Raw genomic sequence first — 27,914 nt, 5'->3', positions numbered from 1 at the left:
GTAGTCACCAAGACGTCGTGAGCTACCGTCACGCCCTAAAACATGTAACACATACAATAAGACTCGAGAACGAGTCACCAAACAATGCTAAACACAACAACAATAGGGTTTTATATGCATAAATGAACATGATAGCAAATCAGAAATTTAGAAAATGGCCTTAGTCTTGGCCCCAAATAGAAAACTGTTTTACACTTATAATGCGGTAATGGCGTCAATTTCACTACGGTTATCGGATGGGGGTGTAAGACCCACCGTTTCGAAGCTATGAAACAGGGCTACAACAATGTAGAAGGTCACTCAATCCAGTTCCTAGCTTAACTAGGTCGAAAATGCCAAATACTATACCAGAATTACCAAAACAGGTTTGCAAATCACACAAAACTGTAATTACTATAACTTAGTCTATACAAGTCCAAATGCCGAAATTCCCAAGGCATATGTTAGCTAAGACATCCAGCTACATTTCATCAGAAAACACCAACAGCTAAATCCAAACCAATTCCAGTCAAAATGGCCAATAACCAGTACAGTTTTCGCATTCTGTCCAAAGCAGAACAGCTACAGTAATTTCGTTATAACTCATTCCACATTAATCCAAATGACCTGAAATTTTACAGGCACCTCAAACACATCAATACCTACAACTTTCATGTTTTGAGAAAAGTCAAATTCGGCCTCTAACCCTATGATCCAAAACCGGACAGAATTGGGGATTTAAGAACCCTAACTTTTCAGTTTTCATTCCAAATCCAAAATTGGTTGCATTTATCCACATTTCACACCCACTAGAGTTATTATAGGCCATTGCCAATCATCACAAACAACCACACCATCATAATCCAATTAAACCAGAAAAATCATCAATAAATGGAAAACTTCACCAAATCACTTCAAGTCAAGATAAAACCAGAAATTTCAGCACTTTAATCACTAATAAGCATAACTTAAGCATCATTAGATGTAGGAGGAAGATACACACACCACTCACCTAGTAACAAGAGAGGTAGAGGTGTTGGACACCTTAGCTCTTCCAAAAACTTCACCAAATCAACCACTAACACCAACTAGAAAGATTTTATGGAGTAGAAACTAGTTTAGTTGGTTGAGTTATGGATTGAAGCAAGAAGAAATCAAGACTTGAAGAGGTTTTCTTCCTTCCTTGAACTTGAGAGAGAGAGCCGGCCAACAAGAGAAGAAAATTGTGAATTTTATGCAATTTTTGGATATTTAATCCTTTGGTCAAAAAAGTCAAAATTGTGAATAGTAAATCTTAAAGGAAAACCAATAACATGGTGACACTTGTCACTCTATTTAATGCATTCTTATCACTTCTTTTCTCTCTCACATCAATCACTTCACACACTCTACTTATCTCTTAACACCCGATAAAATTTACACAGTATCCGGAATTTAACCTAATTGGCCGAATTTTTTTGAACTTTTTGCACTAGTGGGTCCCACGTCCAGTATATATTCTTAATTTTCTAAAAACTCACCAATACTAGAAAAATCATCTAAAAACTATAATTGCTCATAAAATCAACCCAGAAAATGTTTCTAAGCCAGAAAATGCAAAAATTATGCAATTAAGGGAACTAAAACCCTAGGAAAATTTTTAGGGTATTTACGGGTTCTCACACTCTCCCCTCCTTAAAAGAATGTCGTCCTCGACATTCCACCTGTACTAATCAGATCAAATATCCCTCAAGAGTCACTCGAGCCTTCTAACTAATATAGATCCGGTCAAGATATAGCTCAGAAACCAATCAAGCATTGGGATTCAATCTATTCCAACTTGTATTCACCAGGTCCAATTTGTTTTTCCCCAAAGTCGGCCAAATACTAAAAATCATTCGAATCTCACTTATCGTAATTCATGATCCAGGAAAGCATGGCCTATATAATCCAAGTACTACATATCACGCCAATCCAACCTATCAAATGGTCATGGTTCAATAGGGAGTTAATCACGTACCCAAATAAAACAGGCAAAAGGCTTGAAATCGGACGCAAGGTCCCAGATATTTGGAAGAAATTCAGGGTATAGTGATGCTTTAGATCAAAATTCATCTCTAGTGGTGCTGGACAACATAACAAGCTAGCACAACGGCTATGCTTCACCAAAGAATTTCAGTTCAGTAAGTTGGCCCTGGTGGTGCTGGACAACACAACAAGCTAGCTCAACGGCTAAACTTCACCAAAAGCCTCAGTGCAAAATGTCATCCCTGGTGGTGCTGGACAACACAACAGGCAATGCCCCACCAGAGAGGTTCAGTTCAACCGCTACAAAAGAGTAGTAGCCGGTCTACAGTCACACCAGTACGAATAAGTTCAAGAGTAGGGTCAAAGCAGAGCCAAATACTTCAGGTTCATGGTGCATGAGCACGAATAAAAGTATAAGTTCAAGTTCAAGTGCAAGTTCAAGTTCAACCTCAAGGATCATGAGTACGAGTAAGAACACAATGGTCTAGTCTCTGTCCAGCCAATTCACATTCTTAAGCAGTCACAAATTCAAATCCACATTAGGTATGTAAGGCCACACTAGCCTAAACAGGTTCAAGTTTCAAGTAAGCTCAGTCTAATCGGTTCCAGACAGTTCGAGTTCTCTTACCAACCCAATACAATACTTTCGGAGTTCAAATTTCCATAAAAGTTGGAATAGGGTCACAAAACCAATCATAATATATGTTGCGCACAAGAAAATCTCACCAAGTTTCCGACTAGGTTAATCCATTATACACCAGTAAATCTGATCTTCGGATTTATTTTCGGTTCATATTCAGTACTAGGGACCTAATAAATTACATGAAACTATCCATCAATTTCTCCCATGAATACGGAGTTGGCTAAACCCTCGGTCATAATGCTTTACTCCCAGTCCTGCTACCCTACTTAATAGAAGTCTATAATCACAGGACAAGGCATAATTAAGCATCAAAAAGCTTAATACATATACTAGGTATAACAATTTTTGAATCAGGACATGATTCTTTACAGGTATCAAAATTATAGCACGAGCCAAAAGTCACAAAATAAGGCCAATATGTCAGATATTGTATATAGGCAATTAAGTGTCACAACAGATAAAAGCTTATGTAAGCAGGATACCAAAGTCTCAGGACGTGCACCACCCTTCCTAAGTCTATAGTTAAACCAAAGGGTCCAATTATTGCTAATTTCAATCAAATCACATACCCTTACGCAATTAGATCCAATAAAGCCATAACGCCAGCTGAAACCAAGATTATCCATTCGAAGTTAAAAATCTGAAATAAACAAGCGACCAGCAAAAGCACCATCATCTCCAAGAATAACCAATCTTAGGTTCTATAGTAAAGTCGCAAGTTCCATGTTCAAACCCAAGAAATGAATACAACTCGCTAACTAACGTGCCAAATGGAACCCAAGTCAATTCACACTAACTTCGTACTCTTGAATACAGTCACTCTATATCTCAAAGTTGCCTCAGTCCGTACATTTAAAATTGGCTCACTCTTCTTGAAAGTCAAGAATTTTAAAACATAAGCAAAGTATTTAAAGTAATCAGAAATCTTATCAAGTTCAAAATTCACAATGTTAACCATAAGCTTGCCATTCTTTCAAAAATTCAGGATATATATATATTTTTTCTTCGTGAAAAGCATGCACAATTTCAAGTGTGAGACTACACTAATATACAATCAAGGGGAAAACTTAGTTTAGAAATTGTTATCCTGGTATTAACCCATCATATACAAAATTCAACAACTCATCAGTTATTCACTAATTTTCAAATTTGAAATTCAAGTAAAATTCACCTTTTTACCAAAATCAAGAAAATATACATATTTAAAGCATATATATCTTATTTCCACTCATCACTTACAAATAAAACTAGTACATCCAAGTTTTTCTTCAAAATCCCAAAACAGAATTTCTTTAGAAGGTATGTGGGCGGAAAATGCATTTAAACACATTACACGTACACATAGCCCACATAACCAGGTTAAGCAATCATACAGAACAGTCAGTCAATTACATACGAAGTCATTGCATGAAATAATAGGGTCCTCAAAAGTACTTTGAACGACTAGGTCACAAGTGCAAAAGAACTCACGAAAAGCTTTTCCCCTTCTAGGGCTTCGTCCAAATATCTATATCTTAATCAAGGTCGATCACGCTTAACCATACCCGAACAAACCACACGAAGTTCCATAGAATCGCCTTTCTAGTTCACCAAATCCTTTCTAACCTAGGCCCTCATATCCTTCGTATCCGGGCGCAAGAATCTTGTCTAAGATAGTTCACATCTCGAGCCGGCCGGTCCCAAGAGTAAACCATCCTTATTAAAGGTTCCTACCCGACATACATACCTAACTTCCTCGAGTCCCATAATAATGATTCATACACTTATCACATGCCCGGTTCATAACTTACGCTCAAACGAGCACTTAGACATATTCATGAAATTAGGACCACAACACCCCTTGGCCCAGTCTCACTCCGCGCAGAGACCACGCGACGTGGCTCTGATACCACTTGTAACAGCCCCACTTTCCCCTAAGGCGAACCAAAGGGGTTAGCGGACTGCCTGCCCAGCTCTCGCCAGGACTACGGATCAGTTAACGTCGATCTAATGCGCTCCGGAGCTTACCAACGCGCGCAAATAGGTCAAAATCACAAAATAAAAAAAACGAAAATCGAAGCCGCGATGAACAGTAGAGGACACGTCAGAATCCGGCCGGATTTGGCCCTTTCCTTTTTCCAAATTTTTTTTTTCTTTTCCGTTTGAAACGCGTATCAGTTCGAAATTCAACCAAGCATCGACCAAACATATATATACATTGGAAACCAACATTTGCAAGCCAAGACGGCATATCAAATATTCAACTAGTTCATACATGTACAAATAACCATTTACAAGCCAACCATTGGTTGCAACAAAACACTTAGGGTTTTCACCCTCAAGGAGCTATTCAAAATATACATTCACATGAGCTCAACTTGAACCAACTAGCACATTCTTTCCAAAAGTGGTCATTTTCCTGTAAGGAAAACAAATGGCACGGTATGAGCTAAAGCCCAGTGAGCAACTATCACACAAAAGCAGTCAAGATCACATAATCATAACCGTTCAGTTCAAATATGCAATTAAGAGATAAATCAAACCAGTGAAAGGATACGGTTGGCTCTCAAGAGCCCATTTCCACACTTGCAATCTTGATCCAACCTCATTGACCCTCCGTCAATGTTAAAAGTACCAAAACCGTAGACCTCACTTTACTTCCTTTCCTTCCACCAATCATACCCCAACCGGGCCCGCACTCCATTCAGTCACTTTTGGTAATACTCGAGTATACCGGAACCAAGAGTCTCATTACTACAAGGTTCCTCAGTACAGTCCCCGTGGCAAGACAATTTTCACGACCAAGCCCTCGCCGGCATCGATCCAATTGACTACCAAACGGGGTTGAGCTCAGTGATACAGTAAAGCCGTTGGACATTCATCCAAACGACACCAAATCAGTTTCCATGAGTGGAATTCAGTATTTCATATAACCAGTACAGTATTTCAGTGAACAGTCATTAACCATGAATAAAATCACAAGGGGTGAGGGCGGTCAAGTACACCCTCACCTTAATCACTTCCAATAAGCAAATAAGCCTTCAAGGCATCAATTACACATATAACAAAGCCACATTGTAACATTTAAGTGAGTAGTATACTCACCAAGCGAGAAAGTGGTGTTTCATACACCGTAGTCACCAAGACGTCGTGAGCTACCGTCACGCCCTAAAACATGTAACACATACAATAAGACTCGAGAACGAGTCACCAAACAATGCTAAACACAACAACAATAGGGTTTTATATGCATAAATGAACATGATAGCAAATCAGAAATTTAGAAAATGGCCTTAGTCTTGGCCCCAAATAGAAAACTGTTTTACACTTATAATGCGGTAATGGCGTCAATTTCACTACGGTTATCGGATGGGGGTGTAAGACCCACCGTTTCGAAGCTATGAAACAGGGCTACAACAATGTAGAAGGTCACTCAATCCAGTTCCTAGCTTAACTAGGTCGAAAATGCCAAATACTATACCAGAATTACCAAAACAGGTTTGCAAATCACACAAAACTGTAATTACTATAACTTAGTCTATACAAGTCCAAATGCCGAAATTCCAAAGGCATATGTTAGCTAAGACATCCAGCTACATTTCATCAGAAAACACCAACAGCTAAATCCAAACCAATTCCAGTCAAAATGGCCAATAACCAGTACAGTTTTCGCATTCTGTCCAAAGCAGAACAGCTACAGTAATTTCGTTATAACTCATTCCACATTAATCCAAATGACCTGAAATTTTACAGGCACCTCAAACACATCAATACCTACAACTTTCATGTTTTGAGAAAAGTCAAATTCGGCCTCTAACCCTATGATCCAAAACCGGACAGAATTGGGGATTTAAGAACCCTAACTTTTCAGTTTTCATTCCAAATCCAAAATTGGTTGCATTTATCCACATTTCACACCCACTAGAGTTATTATAGGCCATTGCCAATCATCACAAACAACCACACCATCATAATCCAATTAAACCAGAAAAATCATCAATAAATGGAAAACTTCACCAAATCACTTCAAGTCAAGATAAAACCAGAAATTTCAGCACTTTAATCACTAATAAGCATAACTTAAGCATCATTAGATGTAGGAGGAAGATACACACACCACTCACCTAGTAACAAGAGAGGTAGAGGTGTTGGACACCTTAGCTCTTCAAAAAACTTCACCAAATCAACCACTAACACCAACTAGAAAGATTTTATGGAGTAGAAACTAGTTTAGTTGGTTGAGTTATGGATTGAAGCAAGAAGAAATCAAGACTTGAAGAGGTTTTCTTCCTTCCTTGAACTTGAGAGAGAGAGCCGGCCAACAAGAGAAGAAAATTGTGAATTTTATGCAATTTTTGGATATTTAATCCTTTGGTCAAAAAAGTCAAAATTGTGAATAGTAAATCTTAAAGGAAAACCAATAACATGGTGACACTTGTCACTCTATTTAATGCATTCTTATCACTTCTTTTCTCTCTCACATCAATCACTTCACACACTCTACTTATCTCTTAACACCCGATAAAATTTACACAGTATCCGGAATTTAACCTAATTGGCCGAATTTTTTCGAACTTTTTGCACTAGTGGGTCCCACGTCCAGTATATATTCTTAATTTTCTAAAAACTCACCAATACTAGAAAAATCATCTAAAAACTATAATTGCTCATAAAATCAACCCAGAAAATGTTTCTAAGCCAGAAAATGCAAAAATTATGCAATTAAGGGAACTAAAACCCTAGGAAAATTTTTAGGGTATTTACGGGTTCTCACACTTATGTGATATTAGTTGCTATGGTGGTTGTATTCTCACTGGGCATTTAGCTCACTCCGTTTTTTTTGTTTTCCTTACAGGAATATGACTCTTTTGGAATGAATTTTGTTAAATGGTTGCCGAATGAACTAGATGAATGCCTCTTTTGTATTGTATATAAAATGGGACCCTAAATGTATCATTAGGGCCGTTTTCACTTTTGTTTTGGCAACCCACATATGTAGTGACTTTTGTATCACTTTTAAATGCCATTGTGGCTTGTAAATGGTTAATGTTATGTTGTATATGTATTTCGATGTTTGGTTGGGTTTCGGACGGGTCGGTTACTATTCATGGCCGACTCTGGATTTCATTTCTTTTATTTTGGGTTATTTTGCCCTTTTCCCTTGTTGCGCGCATTATAAGTTTCAGAGCGTGATAGATCGCTTTATACTGCACCGTTAGTCCTGGCGAGAGCTGGGCAGGCAGTCCGCTAACCTCTTTGGTTCGCCTTAGGGGAAGGTGGGGCTGTCACAGGTGGTATCAGAGCCATATGCCGACGGTTGGGACTCTACGTCCTTTTACTGGAAAAGCCCCGAGCCTCTCGTTCGTGAAGAGTCACGAAGCGAAACTCTCCGTAGGGGATGCCTGCGTGCGAGTGGCATGCTGATAGGTACCCCGTGATGTGACCCTGAGAACTGTCACAGGTGGTTCGGCGAACCAACTCTCGCCGGGACTCAGTCGTTCACTACATTCCTCAAACAGATTACAATATAAATCTCAAAAATTACATCAAATTCTCCAATAATTACATGTTAAGCGAAGTGGAAACGATTCCCCAAACTATACATCAAATGATTCCAAATCCAAACCGTACAAGATATATGCCATCCAGTCACGTGAATAAGTACTACAAGTCCTTCCTTCGCCTTGAGCCCTGTGGAGGGGAATAAAACATTTTGGGATGAGTTAAAAGCTCAGCGAGTAACCAATAAAACCAGTAAGCAAATCAGTTTCACAATCGTTCATTTCAGTGATGCCATGATTCCAAGATCAAATGTACATTTATTGCTCTCGTGAGCCAGTGAAATCGTTGTACTTAAACACCCAACGCTCCAAACAAACATTTAACAGTAAACAATCAGAGGGGGAGCCATTTGCTCCAGATGAACAGTACACAGAGGTGGAGACGTTGGTGTTCAGCACACGAATTCCAAGTACTCATTTAAGCCAAAACATGTCATGGGCCACATGCAAGCACTCATGATATGCAATCAAGTAAATAGTGCAATAAACGGTTCATAAGTAACTTTGGAAACAGTTTAGAGTCACTCACCTCCACGGCTCAGAACCCATCCGTCATATACCATTATCTTGTCCGAATCCAAGCCCTAAACCCAAAAACAGATTTGATGTCATTTAGCGGTTTTGGCACCATTGGCACTACGATTATCGGATGGAGGTGTAAGATACACCGTTTCGAAACTAAGAGATAGGGCTACAATATTGCAGAAGGTCACTCAGTCCAGTTTGCAATGTATCTAAGTCAAAATTGACATATACGAAACCAGAAACTCACAAACAAGTTGGCTAACCGCACAATTGTTAAACAGCAATATCTCAGGCTACCGAAGTCCGATTGAAGTGTATCTTATGGTGTTTCGAAGCTAAAACACAACCCTACATTTCTTATGAAGATCTCCATGGCCAAATTGTGACGGCCCCACCTCACCCTAGGGCGTACCAAAGAGTTCGGCGGGTCACCTGCCCAACTCTCGCCAGGACTCACTCACTCGTATCATGTATATACATCCATAGACAATAGATGCTCAAGTAAAAGATAAGAAACTTCTACACGCCAGAAGTCTTCAAAGTGTTTACCATTCAAGTACAAACATCGAATATACGAGGGTTCTCATTCCTCATACAACCAGCCCGTGCCAAGCACTAGGGCGAGAACCATTGCAAGGCCAAAGAACTAGATCAACTAGACTATACAGAACTCTCGTCCTTGCTCGCCTTCCCCTGCTAAGGAAAACAATTTACGTGGTATGAGCTAAAAAGCCCAGTGAGGTTCTATATATATAAACAAGTAATTAAACAAGGAACATTAGTCATGTAATAACATTTAATCCAGAAAACATGTCCAATATAAAGCAATGATAATACATTCATTAAAAGGATACAGGCTCACAAGGAGCTATTTGTTCGTTCGTTCGTTCCCTTGACATTTCCCCTTATTCCTCCAATGATTTGAGAATTTCCTTTTTGAGAAGTAAAACCCTCGTGCCTGCGTTCGTTCATTCATCCCTTTCTGGACGTTGGCCGGACTCCACCCATCCGGACGTTAGCCGAACTACAAGGTAATACTCGAGTATACCAAATTCACCCAGGTCACCATATCGCCCGACCGAGTCCGCTTCTGGCTCGAGTCGATCGGTAACAAGGGCAAGGGCCCCGTTCAACCAAAAAGGCTTACATTCATGCGCAACTAGTATTTCAACATTTAATCACCGAAAATTTCATATTTATTTAGGTCGAGTGCGATAAAGTACACACTCGCCTAGCAAAAGTTCAGTTTAGAAATCATAGAAAACAATTAACATTTAATCAAATATTCACAAATAACCACATAGTCACAACAATCCACATAGTCATAGAAACAAAACGTATATAGAACACTAACCTATTTACGCACAACAACGTGCAAAATATCCTTCCGGATATTATCTTTAGTCACTGAGAAAACCTAAAATTAAATGAAAAGAATATTACCACTCATTTATCACAAACAATTAGGTGCAATCAAAGAAGCTCGACAAATGATGAGTAGAACGTATAAAAGACTTTAAAGTGGAACGAGGACATTTGGACCTGTGGACAAAATAACTAGGGTTTCCTAGACCATACGTAAAACCAAACTCAAAAGGGTTATAAAATTTTCTAATGGAAACACTTGAACTAAAGACAAGTCAAAATCCAACTAGATAGACTAAGAAATACCGTTTTCGGAATTGTTTATATGGTTGAAACTTATCTCATTTTCAAGTAGATATTATAGACTAATTGTCTTAATGAAATTCATGAAAAAGAAAGGACAAAATACTCAAGAAAATCCTAAACCACTCCTCTTTATTTGGTAAGAGTAAGTAAACATTTGGAGTTTCCAATTGAAGAAGGATCATGTTTTTAAGATGGAAAAACGGTCATAGTATTATACAAGTTCAAATAGAACTTAGCTTTCGGGCGAAAATTTGGGCAGCATGCCCTTTGTGTTTACCTAATTTTCCAGCCATTTATGGCTTCATGATTTTTCTCAGCCAATCCCAAAGTCATGTACACCACAAACTCATCATAATAGCCATTTCATAGGCTCAAGATAATATAAGAACAAAAATTAAAGTAATAACAAGTGCGGAAATGCAATTTGACAAAAGACAGTTTTGACGGGTTCATGCATAACGGTCACAACCGGAGTTACACTTATCGGATTGGGATGAAACTTATGCCGTTTCGAAGCTAAGACACAGGGCTACAATGTTGAAGAAGGCCACTCAGTCCAGTTTACCCTGTATCTAGGTCGAATCTATCAAAATGATCCCAGATTTTCTAGTTCAAGGTTTACTGTGGTAGTCTTGATTCATCCACTCTGATCTCAGCACACATAACTCCAAATCCAGTAATTTCAAAGCCATATGAAAACTAAGACAAATGTATACAATTCTCATGAAGATGACTCCGTCAGATTTACAATGCAATCTAGTCAAATTCCCACTTTACAGATTCAAAATCCAACTAGTCGGTTAATTAACCGAACTGCATTCAAATGACCATATCCCAGTCTACCGAGGTCCGTTTAAGACGTTCTTGGTGGCGTTGAAAAGCTAATACAGGGTACTAAAACTTTCATGTTTTGACAATTGGCTAAATCTGAACGAATTATAGTGATCAAACACAACCAAAGAGACTGAACTGTCCACGCGGAATTCTGGAAAGTAACCTAGATCAGTGAGGGTATTTTCATCTTTTCACAAGCTACGTTGCTCCGATTGAGCTGAAATTTTGTGGGCAACTATAAAATACCATTCTATACAACTTTCATGTTTTGACCTAAGGCCAATTCGGCCTCTAACATGAAGAAACAAAACCGGACAGAAAGGGGAAAGAAATTTCCAGAAATCTGGAATTTTTGATTGTTAATGGAACCTTTCTTGATTTCTTGCTCCCATCATCACTACAACCACTTATCTAAGCTTAGATACAACATAGATCATCCATATAGCAAGTATAGACAGCACATACCTCAAAACAAAGCTTGCAAGAGTACCAGTTCATTTCCTCTTGAAAATTTTAGCTTCCCTAGCTTCCCAAGATCACAATTCACACTTTAATCGGTTTAGAATTTGTTTCTTGCACTTGGATGGTGCAAATCAAGAAGAAATTTTGTTTTCTCTTGCTCTCCCTTTCCTCTCTCTCCTAGCCCAGCTATGCAGCAGAAAATTGGGGAAGAATGAAGCTTAATTGGTCTTATAAGAAGACAAGAAGATTAGAACAAATTGTGTCCACAAGTTTAGCCAACACTTGGCTTGATTTCCACCACAAAATTTTCTCTTTCCTTTCTTGCATTTTAGCCCTTTAATTTCGGCCAAGATGTCATCATGAGAGAGGAGATATTTTGCTCCATTAGTAATAAACTTGTATGGCAAGAAAGTGGTGGTCAAGTGGTGGTTCAATCGGTAGTGCACGGTACACGTCGGTGTGACGCGTTTTCTCTTAAATCGCACGTACTAGGGTTTTTTTTTCTTCCAATTCACTAACTTTTTATCATTGCTTCTAATCACATATTATTTCTCACTTAAAAGTCACTTTTAAGCACCAAATTTGATCCTTACTCGGTACCGGATAATTATACTGCGGTTACACGAAAAATCCGATTTCACCTTAAATTGAAAACGAATAGGTGAGTGTTCTATATACGTTTTGTTTCTATGACTATGTGGATTGTTGTGACTATGTGGTTATTTGTGAATATTTGATTAAATGTTAATTGTTTTCTATGATTTCTAAAATGAACTTTTGCTAGGCGAGTGTGTACTTTATCGCACTCGACCTAAATAAATATGAAATTTTCGGTGATTAAATGTTGAAATACTAGTTGCGCATGAATGTAAGCCTTTTTGGCTGAATGGGGCCCTTGCCCTTGTTACCGATCGACTCGAGCCAGAAGCGGACTCGGTCGGGCGATATGGTGACCTGGGTGAATTTGGTATACTCGAGTATTACCTTGTAGTCCGGCTACGTCCGGATGGGTGGAGTCCGGCCAATGTCCGGATGGGTGGAGTCCGGTCAACGTCCGGAAAAGGGGATGAACGAACAAAAGGATGAACGAGGGATTGTACTTACAAAAAATGTATTTTCAAACGATTGGAGGAATAAGGGGAAATGTCAGGGGAACGAACGAACAAACAAATAGCTCCTCGTGAGCCTGTATCCTTTTAATGAATGTATTATCATTGCTTTATATTGAACATGTTTTCTGGATTAAATGTTATTACATGACTAATGTTCCTTGTTTAATTACTTGTTTATATATATAGAACCTCACTGGGCTTTTTAGCTCATACCACGTCAATTGTTTTCCTTAGCAGGGGAGGCGAGCAAGGACGAGAGTTCTGTATAGTCTAGTTGATCTAGTTCTTTGGCCTTGTAATGGTTCTCGCCCTAGTGCTTGGCACGGGCTGGTTGTATGAGGAATGAGAACCTTCGTATATTCGATGTTTGTACTTGAATGGTAAAAACTTTGAAGACTTCTGGTGTGTAGAAGTTTCTTATCTTTTACTTGAGCATCTATTGTCTATGGATGTATATACATGATTTGAGTTCCATAGTGAGTGAGTCCTGGCGAGAGCTGGGCAGGCGACCCGCTGAACCCTGGGGTACGCCCTAGGGGGAGGTGGGGCCGTCACAGGTGGTATCAGAGCTTAGCCTTCAGATTTCTGTAGTGTTTCCTAGGCTTAAAGTTTGGGATGCCGGACTGTGGGATTTGATTTGATTTGAAAGGTAAGCAATCGAGGGATAAAACCTATAGCTGCTTCGCGTGGTCTTTGCGCGGAGTGAGCCTGGACTAAGTGGTGAATAAGTATGAAGGATTAAGTGTTCGTTCGAGCATAAGTTATGGATCATAAATGTTATCGGCCTTAAATCTTTCTCATGGTATCTGAGGACCATAGATAGGTACGTCAGGTAGGAATTTCGATTGTAGATAGTTTACTCTTGGGACTGCAGCTCGAGATGTGAATTATCTTATTTCGGATTCTCGTGCCCGAGTACTCCAGAGTTGAGGCGATGCTAGCTACTAGGTACTTGAGACTTGTATTTTGGAATATGAACAGGCTTTGTCCGACTAAAATGAATATAAGAAATCTACGGACATCGAGTGACTAGGAAGTGACGTGAGAGACCGGACAGGGTCATCTTAGTTGAGTCTGGAAAATATTGTAACCCAAAAGATCCTTGTGGTGAGATTGAAATGATTCTTAGTACGTGATCAACTTTCGAGAACTATTTTTTTGATCTGATTAATGCAAGTTGGAATTTCGAGGTCGAAATTCTTTTAAGGGGGAGAGAGTGTGAGGACTCGCAAATTCCTTGCATATTTCTCAAAAATTCCCTTTTATTTGAAAATTATTTGGAAATTATTATTTCATGTTATCCATGGTTCAATCACCCTAGAAAAGTGCCAATGACCATAGGAAATTAGGGTTTTCCTATTCGTTTTCAATTCAAGGTGAAATCGGATTTTTCGTGTAACCGCAGTATAATTATCCGGTACCGAGTAAGGATCAAATTTGGTGCTTAAGAGTGACTTTTAAGTGAGAAATAATATGTGGTTAGAAGCAATGATAAAAAGTTAGTGAATTGGAAGTAAAAACCCTAGTACGCGCGATTTAAGAGAAAACGCGTCACACCGACGTGTACCGCGTACTACCGATTGAACCACCACTTGATCACCACTTTCTTGCCATACAAGTTTATCATTAATGGAGCAAAATATCTTCCCCCTCTTAGCCCTCCTATTGGCCGAAAATTAGAGGTTAGAAATGCAACAAGAGAGAGAAAAATTTGTGGTCAAGATTAGTCCAAGTGTTAGCCAAACTTGTGGCTTGAATTAATCCTTAGCTTTCCAACCTTCTTATAACACAAGCTTAGCTTAATTTCCTTCATTAATTCTGCATCTTGGCCGAAATAAGAGAGAGAGAGAGAGACAAAGAGAGTTCATCTCATTCTCCTTCATTTCTTCTCTAAATCTTGAAAAGTTTCTTCTATTCGCGCAAATCTACTCCGATTAAGTTGTTATCTAGCACAAAGGCTACCTACCGGTGTAATTTTCTTGAGGAACAAAGGCCTTGAACACTTGTTTCTAGTCTCCTTGGAAGGTATACATGCTGGAACCTTGACTCTCCGATTAAATTCACGATTAGTTGCTAAATATGTCACATATGGTTGAATTATTGAGGTATGTGGTGAAATAGAGGCTTGGGTCATGATTTTCCATTTTATTGGAATATTTTTCAGCTTTCCTATGATTTTTCTAGTGCTTAAAATTTGGGGCTTTGATGTTTAAAATCTAATATGGGAAGTTAAGATGGTGAAGCAAGCCAAAAATAAAGAAATTAGCATTTGATTTCAAGAATTTCCAGATTTTAGGGACTTGAAAATTCAGTTCTGCCCGTTTCTATATCACCTAGTTAGAGGCCGAATTTGGCTTCGTATAAAACATGAAAGTTGTAGAGAATGATATTTTATAGTTTCCCACAAAATTTCAGCTCAATCGGAGCAACGTAGCTTGTGAAAAGATGAAAATACCCTCACTGATCTAGGTTACTTTCCAGAATTCCGCGTGGACAGTTTAGTCTCTTTGGTTGTGTTTGTTCACTATAATCCGTTCGGATTTAGCCAATTGTTAAAACATGAAAGTTTTAGTGCCCTGTCTTAGCTTTCCAGTGCCGCCAAGAACGCCTTAATCGGACCTCGGTAGACTGAGATATGGTCATTTGAATGTATTACGGTTGATTAGCCGAATAGTTGGAACCAGGTTATATGAATTGAGGAATTTGATTAGATTAAACTGAAAATTTGATTAAGTGCTCTTCATGAAAATTGTAGAATTTTGTTTTAGCTTCGAATTGGTATAAGTTGCACCTCAATCCGATAAGCGTAGCCTCGGATGTGTTCTATACATGACCACACGTCAAATCTGTCTTTTGTAACTTCATTTCCGCACTTGATATTAGCTTAATTCTTGTTCTTGTATTGTTTTGAGCCTATGGAATGGCTATAGAATTGAAATTGTATTATAGATAGTTTTGGGTTGGATTGAGTAAAAGAATGAAGCCTAAATGGCTGGAAAAGTAGGTAAACACAAAGGGCATGCTGCCCAAATTTTCGCTCGAGGACTAAGTTTTTATTTGAACTGGTATACTTACGTTTGGTCTATGAAACCCTAGTTATTTTGTCCACGGGTCTAAATGTCCTCGTTTCGCTTTAAAGTCTTTTATACATTCTACTCTATAATTGTCAAGTTTCTTGGATTGCACCTAATTGTTTGTGCTAGGTGAGCTGTAATGTTCTTTTCGTTTAATCTTAGGTTTTCTCGGTGATTAAAGATAATATCCGGAAAGATATTTTGCCGTTGTTTTTCATACATAGGTGAGTGTTCTATATACGTTTTGTTTCTATGACTATGTGGATTGTTGTGACTATGTGGTTATTTGTGAATATTTGATTAAATGTTAATTGTTTTCTATGATTTCTAAAATGAACTTTTGCTAGGCGAGTGTGTACTTTATCGCACTCGACCTAAATAAATATGAAATTTTCGGTGATTAAATGTTGAAATACTAGTTGCGCATGAATGTAAGCCTTTTTGGCTGAACGGGGCCCTTGCCCTTGTTACCGATCGACTCGAGCCAGAAGCGGACTCGGTCGGGCGATATGGTGACCTGGGTGAATTTGGTATACTCGAGTATTACCTTGTAGTCCGGCTACGTCCGGATGGGTGGAGTCCGGCCAATGTCCGGATGGGTGGAGTCCGGTCAACGTCCGGAAAAGGGGATGAACGAACAAAAGGATGAACGAGGGATTCTACTTACAAAAAATGTATTTTCAAACGATTGGAGGAATAAGGGGAAATGTCAGGGGAACGAACGAACAAACAAATAGCTCCTCGTGAGCCTGTATCCTTTTAATGAATGTATTATCATTGCTTTATATTGAACATGTTTTCTGGATTAAATGTTATTACATGACTAATGTTCCTTGTTTAATTACTTGTTTATATATATAGAACCTCACTGGGCTTTTTAGCTCATACCACGTCAATTGTTTTCCTTAGCAGGGGAGGCGAGCAAGGACGAGAGTTCTGTATAGTCTAGTTGATCTAGTTCTTTGGCCTTGTAATGGTTCTCGCCCTAGTGCTTGGCACGGGCTGGTTGTATGAGGAATGAGAACCTTCGTATATTCGATGTTTGTACTTGAATGGTAAAAACTTTGAAGACTTCTGGTGTGTAGAAGTTTCTTATCTTTTACTTGAGCATCTATTGTCTATGGATGTATATCCATGATTTGAGTTCCATAGTGAGTGAGTCCTGGCGAGAGATGGGCAGGCGACCCGCTGAACCCTGGGGTACGCCCTAGGGGGAGGTGGGGCCGTCACAGGGAGTCCTCACACAAATCATGCATTTTCATGATCAAAAATGGAAAACTACACAAAGACAGAATTCTGGGCGCGAAACAGGTTTCATGGACAGTCAAGGGTATTTTGGTCATTTCACATGCTACAGTGGTAAGATCAAGCTGAAATTTTGTAGGAAACTATTTTACACCATTGGCTACAACTTTCATGTTTTGGCCAAAATCTAATTCGGTAAGGAGCATGGTGAAAATTCACAATCAGATTGGGTGAAAAGACAACCCTGTTCACTGAACTCCTACCTAGACCAGTCTGGGTATTTCAGTCTTATCTCAGCATATACAACTCCAATTCAAGTGATTCCAAAGCCATTTGAAAGCTAAGATACAAGGCTATAATTCTTAAGAAGACATCAACAACCAAATCGGTAGTATTCCCAGTCAAACTACCCAATTACCAAAGCTGATTACTATTCTCGGATAGAAACAGGATAGCAGGGGTATTTCGGTCATTTCACAGGTTACCGAGCTCAGATTGAGCTGAATATTTACAGGTAACTATAAAACATCATTCTCTACAACTTTCATGTTTTGTGTTAAGGCCAATTCGGCCTCTAACCTGGTCAAACAGAAACAGGCAGAATAGGGGTTAGTGAAACCCTAATCTGGAATTCATGCATTCAAGTGCTAATCTTCCACAAAACAACATCTAAAACAACTAAAAACCACTAATAAGCAATTAGTTGAAGTAAAGAGGATGTTCTTGGCAAAATACCTTAAAACCAGTTCCTAAAGAGGAGCTTAGGCTTTGTCCTCCAAAAATTCTTCCATTCAAGTTCCTAATCTTCTTTAACTAGCACTTTGTATGGAGTAATTTGAGTTTCCAATGGTTGGAACTTAAGATTTGGCTTGGATTTGAAGTTGAAGATGAAACTTTTCCTCTCTTTCTTTCTCTCAAGTGTTCAGCCAAGAAGGAAGAAGAAATGGGATATTTTTGGTCAAATTTTGGTATTTAGTAAAGGTAAGAAAGTTAAGTCAAAGTCCAACTCCAATCGGGTCGCGACACCTAGCACCTTTTAATTGTAACACTTATCCTTTTGTCTCTCCATCATTAACCATCTAAGCAACCTCTAATTATCTCTTAACATCCGATAAATTAAACCCAGTATCCAAAACTTAACCTAACTGGCCGAATTTTTCCGAACTTTTCGCACTAGCGGGTCCCACGTCCGATATACGCTCTTAATTTCTCAAAAACTAACCGATACTAGAAAAATCATTTAAAAACTATATTTACTCATAAAAATTATCTGGAGAATTTTCTAATAAAGAGAATGTCGAAAAGGCGGGCGATTAAATAAAATAAACCCTAGAAAATTAGAAAATTTTCAGGTTCTCGCACTCATACTTTTCGGGGCGTCACAATCTCCCCTCCTTAAAAGAATGTCGTCCCCGGCATTCCCTCTTGTACCAATCAAGTTAAGACATCCCGTAAAAATCACTCAAGCATTCCAAGCAAACACTAAGAGTCAAATCAAACCCACAGTCCGGCATCCTAAACTTCAAGCCTAGGATACACTACAGAGATCTGAAGCCTAAGCTCTGATACCAACTGTGACGGCCCCACCTCTCCCTAAGGCGAACCAAAGGGTTCGGCAGGCCGCCTGCCCAACTCTCGCCGGGACTCAGTCGTTCACTACATTCCTCAAACAGATTACAATATAAATCTCAAAAATTACATCAAATTCTCCAATAATTACATGTTAAGCGAAGTGGAAACGATTCCCCAAACTATACATCAAATGATTCCAAATCCAAACCGTACAAGATATGTGTCATCCAGTCACGTGAATAAGTACTACAAGTCCTTCCTTCGCCTTGAGCCCTGTGGAGGGGAATAAAACATTTTGGGATGAGCTAAAAGCTCAGCGAGTAACCAATAAAACCAGTAAGCAAATCAGTTTCACAATCGTTCATTTCAGTGATGCCATGATTCCAAGATCAAATGTACATTTATTGCTCTGGTTCGCCTTAGGGGGAGGTGGGGTCGTCACAGTCTGTGACGATCCCACCCCCCCTAAGGCGAACCAGAGGGTTCGGCGGGCCGCCTGCCCGACTCTCGCCGGGACTCAGTCGTTCACTAAAGTCCTCAAATGAATTACAAGAATAAACCTCAAATATACATCACATGGTCCACAAATACACATCCGTCTCCAATAATTACATGTCACAAATGCAGTGGAAACTAATCCCAAATATACATAAAATAATTCCAAATCCAAAATTGTACAAAGTTTAGGCCATCCATTCACATGAATAAGCACAACAAGTTCTTCTTTCGCCACGAGCCCTGTGGAGGGGAATAAAATAATTTTTGGGGTGAGCTAAAAGCTCAGCGAGTAACCAGAAAATCATTAATCAAATCGGTTTCACAATAGTTCATTTCAATGATGTCATAAATCAAATGATAAATCCGGAAACAACTACAATATTTGCAAAACAGTAAATATGGATTATCAATAATTCAAGAAACATTTACAATGGAAAGCGATAGTAACATTCATGAAAGGATACATTCATTCTCCTGACATTTCCTCGCTCATTTGGTCATTCATCTCATTTCATTCACCCCGTCCCTGGCTTTTGGCCAGGCTCCACCAACCTACATAGGTAATACTCGAGTATACCAAACGTTCACCCAATTTCCTAATCGCCTGACCGAGTCCGCTTCTGACTCAAGACGACCGGTAACAAGGGGCAATGGCCAGTTCAGCCCAAAAGGCTTACATTCATGCGCAAGTAACATTTCAATCGAAAATTTCATATTTATCGAGGTCGAGTGCGATAAAGTACACACTCGCCTCGAAAACTCGTTTTGGAAATCATTATAAGCGCTTAACACATTATCAACCAAAATACAAGTCATGAAGTCAAGAAATATAGCAAACAAGGCACACTCACATGCCAACACGCATGATATGCAAGAAAACATTTCAAAAGTAACTTTGGAAACAGTTCAAAAGTAAATAATATAAGAAATGGTTCATAAGTAACTTTAGAAGTAGTTTGAGGTCACTCACCTCCACGGCTCAGAACCCATCCGTCATAAACCATTATCTTGTCCGAATCCAAGCGCTAAAACCCAAAACAGATTTGATGTCCTTTAGTGATTTTGGCACCATTGGCACTACGATTATCGGATGGGGGTGTAAGATACACCATTTCGAAACGAAAAGACAGGGCTACAACATTACAGAAGGTCACTCAACCCAGTTTTGAGTGTAAACAGGTCAAAAATGCAAGATACTCTATCGAAAACGTAAAACAGATTCACCAAAACGCATTCTAGCGGAAACATCATAACTCAGGCTCTACAAGTCCAAATCCAGAAATTCCAAAGGCATATGGTAGCTAAGACATCAAGGTATATTTCATCAGAAGACCTCAAAGGCCAAATCGTGCATTTCCATGGTCGAAAATGGAAGACTACACGAAAATAGAAATCTGGGCGCGAAACAGGTTTCGAAAACAGTCAAGGGTATTTCGGTTATTTCGCATGCTGCAGTGGTCGGATCAAGCTGAACATTTACAGGCAACTAGTTTATAGCCTTAGCTACAACTTTCATGTTTTGGCTAAAATCTAATTCAGTAAGGATCACGGTGAAAAGTCACAGTCAAACTGGGTAAAAAGGCAACCCTGTTCGCAGAACCCTTTCCTGGACCAGTCTGGGTATTTCCGTCTTATCTCAGGGTACCAAGCTCTGATTGGGCTGAAAATTTACAGGAGACTAGAAAACATGATTCTAAACAACTTTCATGTTTTGTGCTAAGGCCAATTCGGCCTCTAACATGCTGAAATAAATTCGGACAGAACAGGCTTGTGTGAAACCCTAACCTGGAAATTTCATGCATTCAAGTGCTAATCTTCCATAAAATCACATCTTTAACCAATACAAACCATTAATTTGACATTAGCAAGACCAAAGAAGGAATTCATAAGCCGATTGATGAAGCCCTAGTGATATTGATGTTTGGATTGTGATTTTACTATATTGGTGACTTGGAATTCAAAGTGCAAATGAATTGGAATCGTGGAGTCCGTTTTAGTCTTTTGAATTCAAGTATTTTTAAATCAAGCTTTGTAGAAATATTTTGTCTTAATATCAGGTTATAGAAATTGAGTATAGTACGATAAAGCTAAAATTCAAGTGTCGGGACTTTTAAAACCTTGCTAGCTAGTTAATTCTTTTCTTTGTTTAAACTAGTTTTATACTAGATAATCTTTTATATATAAACCAAGAGTTTGTTTAGTAAAACTTATAGTTTTAAAACTTGGTTTCTAGGGTTTAGCGAGGACGTGGACTTCGATTCCCAGCTTGACTTTTGAGCCTCACTTTTGGTGAGTGTCCCTGCTTGTTCTATGCTTATTTGGTTAAAATGCTTTCGTGACTCGATATGCGATAATTGGAAAATGATTGCTGGTCCATCGAAGTGAGCAGTGTGTACTTTATCACACTAGTCTTTCGAGTGGTGACTTGTTTGAAGCGTTTTTCGTGAATATTCTGCTTGCGCTTGCTATAAGTGTTGGACGTAAAGTCGTTGGGTGAATCCCTCGACCAGTCTAAGGTATACTCGAGTATTACCACTTTCGTGCTTGGCGTGCGGGCCCGGGACAGGGGTAAGATTGGTGGTCAGAGTTAAGAAAAATAAAAAGATCTACACGGACCTTAGGTAGTGTGTGATACCCCAACTTTTAGGATCACCTTTTGTTTAGTCTCAGAAAGGATATTACGGTTTCTTTAGTTTATTTTTATTTTAAAACATTATTTTGTTTTAAAGAAGAAACTAAAGTTATTTCTTTGGGTTTGATTTAAAACCTTGTTTTGTTTTAAAAGACTAGAAACCCTAAAAGTCTAATTGAAACCCTAGTTTCATTTATGATTGACCGTTTTCTCAAATTTTTCATATTTCAACCGAAACCCTAAATTCAATTTGCGGAATTGTAAAATCCTCACGCTTTTCTTAAAAATGCCCTTTTATTTGGAAATTATTCATTTATAATAGCCCTACCACCCAATCATTCCACAATAAGTGCAAATGAACCTAGAAAGTAGGGTTTCACTTTTCGTTTTCAAGTTGGAGCAAGTTAGGGTTTTCACGTTTTTCCGTAGTATGATTATTCGGTACGGAGTGAGGATCAAAATTGGTAGGTAAGAGTGACTTTTGGATGAGGAAATATTATATGATTAGAAGTGATAATAATAAGTTAGTGAATTAGAAGTTAAAACCTTAGTATACGCAATTTAAGGAAAATCTGCTCGAACCGACGGGTATCGATTGTTATCGATTGAGTGCACCACTTGACCACTGTTTTATTACCTTAATTTCTTTATTATTAATTGAGCAAAATCAGCCCTAAATATCCTCTCATTCCAGCCGAAATTGTGGACCAAATTAAGAGAGAGAAAAGCAAATTTTGAGATTTCATCTTGAGGCGACAAGTGGCGAACATCCAATGGTTGTTTGACCAAACTAATTCAACCTTCTTATCCTTTCTTGAGCTTCATTTCTTCCTCATTTTTGCCTTTTCTGGTCATGAGTTTGAGGGAGAAAGAGTGAAGAGAGTTTCTAATTCCAACCTCAAATCAAGAGTTGTGAGTGAAACCAAGCGAAACTAAACCAATTAAAACCTTCCTTGAGTGTTTAGCTAGTGGTGTGTTGGTGAAATTTTGGAAGGAAAAGCTAGGGCTGCTCTTGGTAGTCACTTTAACAAGGTAATAATGCTGATTTTTCCATTTTTTACTCTTAATCTTGTTTAATTTAGCATAGCACCTTAAATTTGTGGTGAATGATACCTATTATAATGATTTGGACGGATATAGTGTATGTTCTTGAGTTACATGAGTTAGGGTTTAATGAGTTTCTGCCTATACTTGCTGTATGGATAGTATATGTTGTATCTAAGCTTATATAAGTGGTTTTGGTGGTGATTGAAGCAAGAAATGAAGGAAGTTTCCTTTGAAACCGTAAAATTCCAGATTTCTGGAAATCTTAGCTTCAGTTCTGTCCGGTTCTATTTCATCATGTTAGAGGCCTAAATAGCCTTAGCACAAAACATAAAAGTTGTATAGAATAATATTTTATAGTTTCCTACAAAATTTCAGCTCAATCGGAGCAACGTAGCCTGTGAAAAGACCAAAATACCCCTGCTACCCTGTTTCTGTCCGAAAATGAAAATCAGCCTCTGTAAGTGGTTAGTTTGATCAGGAATATTACCGAATTGGTTGATGATGTCTTCTTAAGAATTATAACCTTATATCTTAGCTTTCAAATGGCTTTGGAATTACCTGAATTGGAGTTGTGTGTACTAAGATATGAGTGAATAAAACAAGACTGCTAGTTGATTTCCACAGTGAATTTCGAACTGGAAAATCTGGAGTTATTTTGGTAAATTTGACCTAGTTAGGGTGAGAACTGGATTGCGTGGTCTACATGAAAATTGTAGGTCCTTGTCTTAGCTTTTCAATGCCTCTAAGAACGCCTTAAATAGACTTTGGTAGCCTGAGATATGGCCATTTAAATGTAGTCTAGTTAACTAGCCAGTTCGTTGTAAGTTGGTTCTGTGAATTGGGAATTTGTCTGGGTTACACTGGAAATTTGACTAAGTGATCTTCATAAAAGTTGTAGGCTTTCATCTTAGCTTCGAAACGGTATTAGTTGCACCTCAATCCGATATGTGTAGCCTCGGTTGTGTCCGTTACGCAAAATCATGTCAAATCTGTCTTTTGCTAAACCTCATTTCCGCACTTGTTGTTAGCTTGATTTTTGTCCTTGTATTGTCTTGAGCCTATTGAATGGCTATTGAAATGAGATTGTTGTGTGTGTAACTTTGGGCATGTTTGAGGAAAATACTGAAGCCATAAATGGCTGGAAAATGGGTAAACACAAGGGGCATGCCGCCAAATTTTCACGAGAAAGATAAACCAGCTTTTGGAGTTCTAGTTCTGTATCTTGCAAATTTAACTTGAATACACTAAAAACTGGGTCGAGTTGTCTTCATGGAAGTTGTAACCTTTTGTTTAAATTATGAAAGACTACCTAGCACATTTTGATCCAATAACCACAACCCCAATTATGATCAAAATCGTGTAACCCGTTTTGTACCATTTTCATTTCCACGCACGTGCAAGTGCATTTCTCAACCGTTTTTGCCATTTTGGACCGTTTAGGTCTACTTTTGTTATTTTGTTACCATTCCAGCCGATTTCGACATTCTTTTGGCCTTAACGTCATTTTGACCGTTTTTTATTATTTTTGACCATTTTCAAGCGTATTCGATCGTTTAAATTATAAACTGCTATTGTATGGCCGTTTCACTTATGTGTGTATATAATCTGTCAATACAGATTGTAAGGCTTTTGACGGTGAGTCGTCAAACTCAGTAACTTGTATCGTTTTTCGTGCCAAGCTTTATCAAGTGAGTAATTGGGTTGTTTATTGATATGGAATCGTTGAGGTACCTTGTATATGTTAAATGGGTACTTAGGCGAGGGTGTACTTTATCTCACTCGACCTAATCCCATCCTTTGTTTTGATTTTCTATGTGAGAATACATGCCTTATGTTGAGTATCACCCTTTTGCTGTGTGCTGAGGAGGGTGGTTACATGACTTGAGTATCACCCTTTTGCTGTGTGCTGATGGGGGTGTTTACATGACTTGAATTAAACCCCATTTGCTGGGTGCTATTTGGGGTAAGTACTTTGTTATGTACTTTGTTGAGAGATACCATCTATTGAGAGATCGGACATCTCAAGGCTTGGTTCCAGTCCGATTCCAAGGGTTAGACGAACTATTCGAGCCAGCTGGGGTTTGGTCGAAGATAGTTCCATGCTAAATTGGGATTTAGTTCCTTGTTAAAGCTTTGACGAAAGCTAAATTATTTTGTTTCGCTCGAGCTACTGTGTGCTATTGACTGGCCAGCGGGGGTTGATAAGGTGAACAGGAAAGTTTAAGTAGAGTCTACGGACCATGAGTACTTTGGTTGATGGAGTGTCAATAGGCGTTCAAGTTCGGGGAATTGAACTGGCTTTGGAGCCACCCGTATCCTACCATTGTGATGTTACTTTTTGGTTATTGATATGAATTATCCTGATTTACTTGTTTAATTATGTGAGTTTACATTTTTCCCCCTGATTACTCACTAAGCATATAGCTTACCCCATTCTATTTATTTTTCTTAGCAAGGGACCGACGCGGGGATCGCTCGGGAAGGTGTTTAGTGTTTTGATTATAGATGAGTTGAATTTCTACTTGTTATAAGTTGATTAGCCAGATGTATATAGTTGTCGTGGTGGTTGTAGTTATCAGCTTTTCTAGGGTTTATTTTCTGGTACTCGTGATATGTATGACTTGTTGTTCTGGTTTATACAACTTTTGAAGATGTAATAGAGTAAATAGAGCTTTCTTTTGGCATGAACTCTATTTTCTAGTTCTAGAGCATCGAGTCCCGGCGAGAGTTGGACAGGCGACCCGCCGAACCCTGGGGTACGCCCTAGGGGGAGGTGGGGCCGTCACATAGTGAAAGTTGACGGAGGGTCGACTACGGAAAATTTTGATCAAGCTCGTGCAGAAATGGCTCCTGAGAGCCCTGTATCCTACCTTGTGCTGTTATACGCTTTCCTAATTGTTTAATCTTGTGAAAATTATTACTCACTGTTTGATTTATGTGATTGCATGTTTCGGGGCACCACTGAATTTTAGCTCACCCCACGTTATTTGTTTTCCTTAACAGGTCCTGGCATTTTGAGAAAGATTTGAACTCTACTTTTACTTTGTATGGTTGGAATTCGTACTTAACAATGTAGCTTCTGTTTAGGGTTGCCACTTGAAGCTGGAAAAGTGCACACCCTAAGTTTTGGTTTGTATGAATGTATTCGACCTTTATGAGTTTACTGTGTGGTTTGTAATGTATATTTGTAGTTTTGGGTTGAGCTGGTCGGAGATATATTTAAGAGTGAACGTTCAGATGTTCAATGGCAATGTTATCTTTGAAGTTAATGTGTTTTAGTATTCCGGTCGTTTAAAGGTTTGGTAGGTTCGGATGACGAATTTTGTTTTGGTTTAAGTTATACGTGGAAAGGACTTAGTCGGTTTTCTTGCGTGAGTCCTAGCGAGAGCTAGGCAGGCGACCCGCCAACCCTCTGGTTCGCCTTAGGGACAAGTGGGGCCGCCACAGTTATTCTTAGGGTTTGTCAGTAATTGAGGGTATTATCCAGAAGGAAATTTGAACGTTACTTTGCTTAAACTGATGAGTGTTCTTGGTACGTTATGTTTCCATTAACATTATGGATTGTTGTGAATGTTTGATTATATGTTAAATGTTTTCAGTGATTGCTAAAAATGAATTTTACTAGGCGAGTGTGTACTTTTTCACACTCGACCTAAATGAATGTGAAATTTTCAATGATTAAATGCTACTTGTGCATGAATGTAAGCCTTTTGACTGAACTGGGGCTTTGCCCTTCGTTGCCAATCGACTCGAGCCAAAAGCGGACTCGGTCTTGCTGACCCGAGAATAATGTTTGGTATACTCGAGTATGTCCACGAAGATTGGTGGAGACTGGCCAGAGAATTAGCTAATGGCGGGAAATGAAATGAATGAATGAATGTCAAGAACATTGGAGGAGTTTTCACTTGCAAATATTTTCTAATGTTGGAGGAATAAGAAAAATGGTTGGCGAACGAATGAACGAATGGCTTCTCGTGAGCATGTATCCTTTTAATGAGTGGGCTATGATTGCTTTTATATGTTAAATGTTTTCTGGATTATTTGCTATCAAATGAATAATGTCCTGAATTTAATTGCTCAATTATGTGTATGGGAACCTCACTAGCTTTTAGCTCATTTTATTAGTTTTGTTTTCTTTACAGGGGATGCGAGCGAGGGCATGAGACTGGTACAGACTAGCCTAATCTAGTTCTTTTGAATTTTGCAATTGTACTCGCGCTAGTGCTTAATTAGGGTTGAATGTTTTAACTTTTGTTTTATTTGGGATTGTATTACTGTTTGAGATAGAAATGTATGTATGTATACGGTCCAAGTTTGGGAACTGTTATTTCCCTTATTCTTGAGGTTATACCTTATTTTGTTTGAAGCGAATGAATGAGTCCTGGCGAGAGTTGGGCAGGCTGTCCGCTAAACCCTGAGGTATGCCCTAGGAGGAGGTGGGGTCGTCACAGATGTTTTAGGGGCTTTACTCTTAAGAACAGGGATTAGATGACTTAGTTATACCTTAAGTTGATGTTTGAGCAAGTTGGTGACTTTAAGTGTCTAACCTTGAGTTTTGTGGTTATTTTGTAGGAATGGAGAACAGTAATGGAGGTCATGTAGTTAATGGTAATGGAGAGGCTAATGGTCACGTGGAACCTCTTAGACCTATCTACTATCAAATACTTGGTAGAGGACCTTGCGTTCGATTCTCGCCTTCTTCTAGGTTTCCCTGTTGTCCCTGTAGGGTGATGCATGTTTATCCTAATGGCCTTGTACTGTCCATTGATGACGAGTGCCGGCAGTTGGTGGTTACTAATAGGACACTACTTTAGGAGATCAAGGAGCTAAATGCTATGGTGGATGCCTAGGGTGCTAGAATCATCGAGATCGAGGGGACGGTGTGTGGCGACCCCACTTCCCCCTGAGGCGAACCAAAGGGTTGGCGGGCCGTCTGCCCAGCTCTCGCCAGGACTCACGCACGCACACTAACCCAAATCCTATCGAAGAATAGCCTAACTATTACAATGTCGCTTCCTTTCAAAATAAGTCAACAACTACCACATTAACTTCAGAGACAACAAGGAACTTAAA

General features: G+C 38.9%; 1 protein-coding gene across 1 annotated transcript in view; it reads left to right on the top strand.

Annotated features, from left to right (window-relative positions):
* The window catches only part of LOC140035690 (uncharacterized), a 35,000-nt gene extending 7,345 nt beyond the window's left edge, over positions 1-27,655 (top strand). Inside the window, exon 2 of the mRNA XM_072077017.1 lies at positions 27,414-27,655. Coding sequence (XP_071933118.1) covers positions 27,414-27,655 — 242 coding nt within the window. The remainder of the gene's footprint in view (positions 1-27,413) is intronic.
* Positions 27,656-27,914: the final 259 nt, after the last annotated feature.

Source organism: Coffea arabica, chromosome 2c (genome assembly GCF_036785885.1).
Source record: "Coffea arabica cultivar ET-39 chromosome 2c, Coffea Arabica ET-39 HiFi, whole genome shotgun sequence".
Lineage (NCBI taxonomy): Eukaryota > Viridiplantae > Streptophyta > Magnoliopsida > Gentianales > Rubiaceae > Coffea > Coffea arabica.
This window is presented reverse-complemented; position numbering and strand designations above follow the sequence as displayed.